Source organism: Gavialis gangeticus, unplaced genomic scaffold (assembly GCF_001723915.1).
Source record: "Gavialis gangeticus isolate Ggan-Ray unplaced genomic scaffold, GavGan_comp1, whole genome shotgun sequence".
NCBI lineage: Eukaryota > Metazoa > Chordata > Crocodylia > Gavialidae > Gavialis > Gavialis gangeticus.
The window spans coordinates 64,579,809-64,580,670 of NW_017728995.1; the positions used below are offsets into that span (position 1 = coordinate 64,579,809).

Consider the following 862-nt stretch of genomic DNA (forward strand, 5'->3'; position numbering starts at 1 on the left):
TCTGGGGCTGTTTAGTTCTGTTGTCGGCTTCCCCTGGGTCCTACTGCCCCTGGCTCCTGTCATTTTGACAGGCAGCCAGGGGCAGATTAATATTAATTTTCTCAATTTTTTAGAGGCCTTGTAGGGTGGAGAGAATGGCCTAGTGGGCCAGGTCCGGCCCACAGGTTGTACTTTGCCTGCCCCTGGCATAAGGACTCATCTTAATAAACTGCACTAGCTGGCTCTTTTGTCATGCCTTTCATCTTTCTGTGGCACGGATGTTATGTGGGGAGATGGAATGAAATAAACAGATGTGTCTCATAGAATTTTTCTGAAAGTTCACATGGAGAGATTTTCTTTTTTTGTTTATGTAGGTATTAAGCAAACTTAAGGGTATGAGGAAATCTTACTAAGTTGTGTTGATAATACTTCTCATGTTAAAGGGAAAGATGAATCAAATGAAATTGAGATGACCATCCCAGGGCTGGACTGGGGAATGGAGGAGGTGATGCAGAAGGACCAAAAGAAAGTGCCACAGAAAAAAGTGCCGTATGCAAAACCAATTCCAGCACAGTTTCAACAGGCAAGTGCATAGTGGAATAACCAAGTTAAACTGATTTTAGGTCAACATTCTGAACTTTAGGTGTCCAACTTCTACAGCACTATCCAGTGGAGAATAATGTATTAGATCAGTGCCACATGACAAATATTTGAGAGTCAAGTAGGAGTGCACCGATAGAGATTTTGGGGGCTGATATTGATAGCTGATTTTTAAGGAGGCATATCGGCCAATACCAATTCGATTTCCGATTCAGCTGTGTGCAGCTGGTAAGTCCGTTCTGGTGGAACAGGAGCAGGGAGGGAAGGGGTGTGGGGGATCAGT

General features: G+C 44.0%; 1 protein-coding gene across 1 annotated transcript in view; it reads left to right on the top strand.

Annotated features, from left to right (window-relative positions):
* The window catches only part of WDR33 (WD repeat domain 33), a 116,850-nt gene that overhangs the window by 65,875 nt on the left and 50,113 nt on the right, over positions 1 to 862 (top strand). The window contains exon 15 of the mRNA XM_019503727.1: positions 423 to 562. Coding sequence (XP_019359272.1) covers positions 423 to 562 — 140 coding nt within the window. The remainder of the gene's footprint in view (positions 1 to 422; positions 563 to 862) is intronic.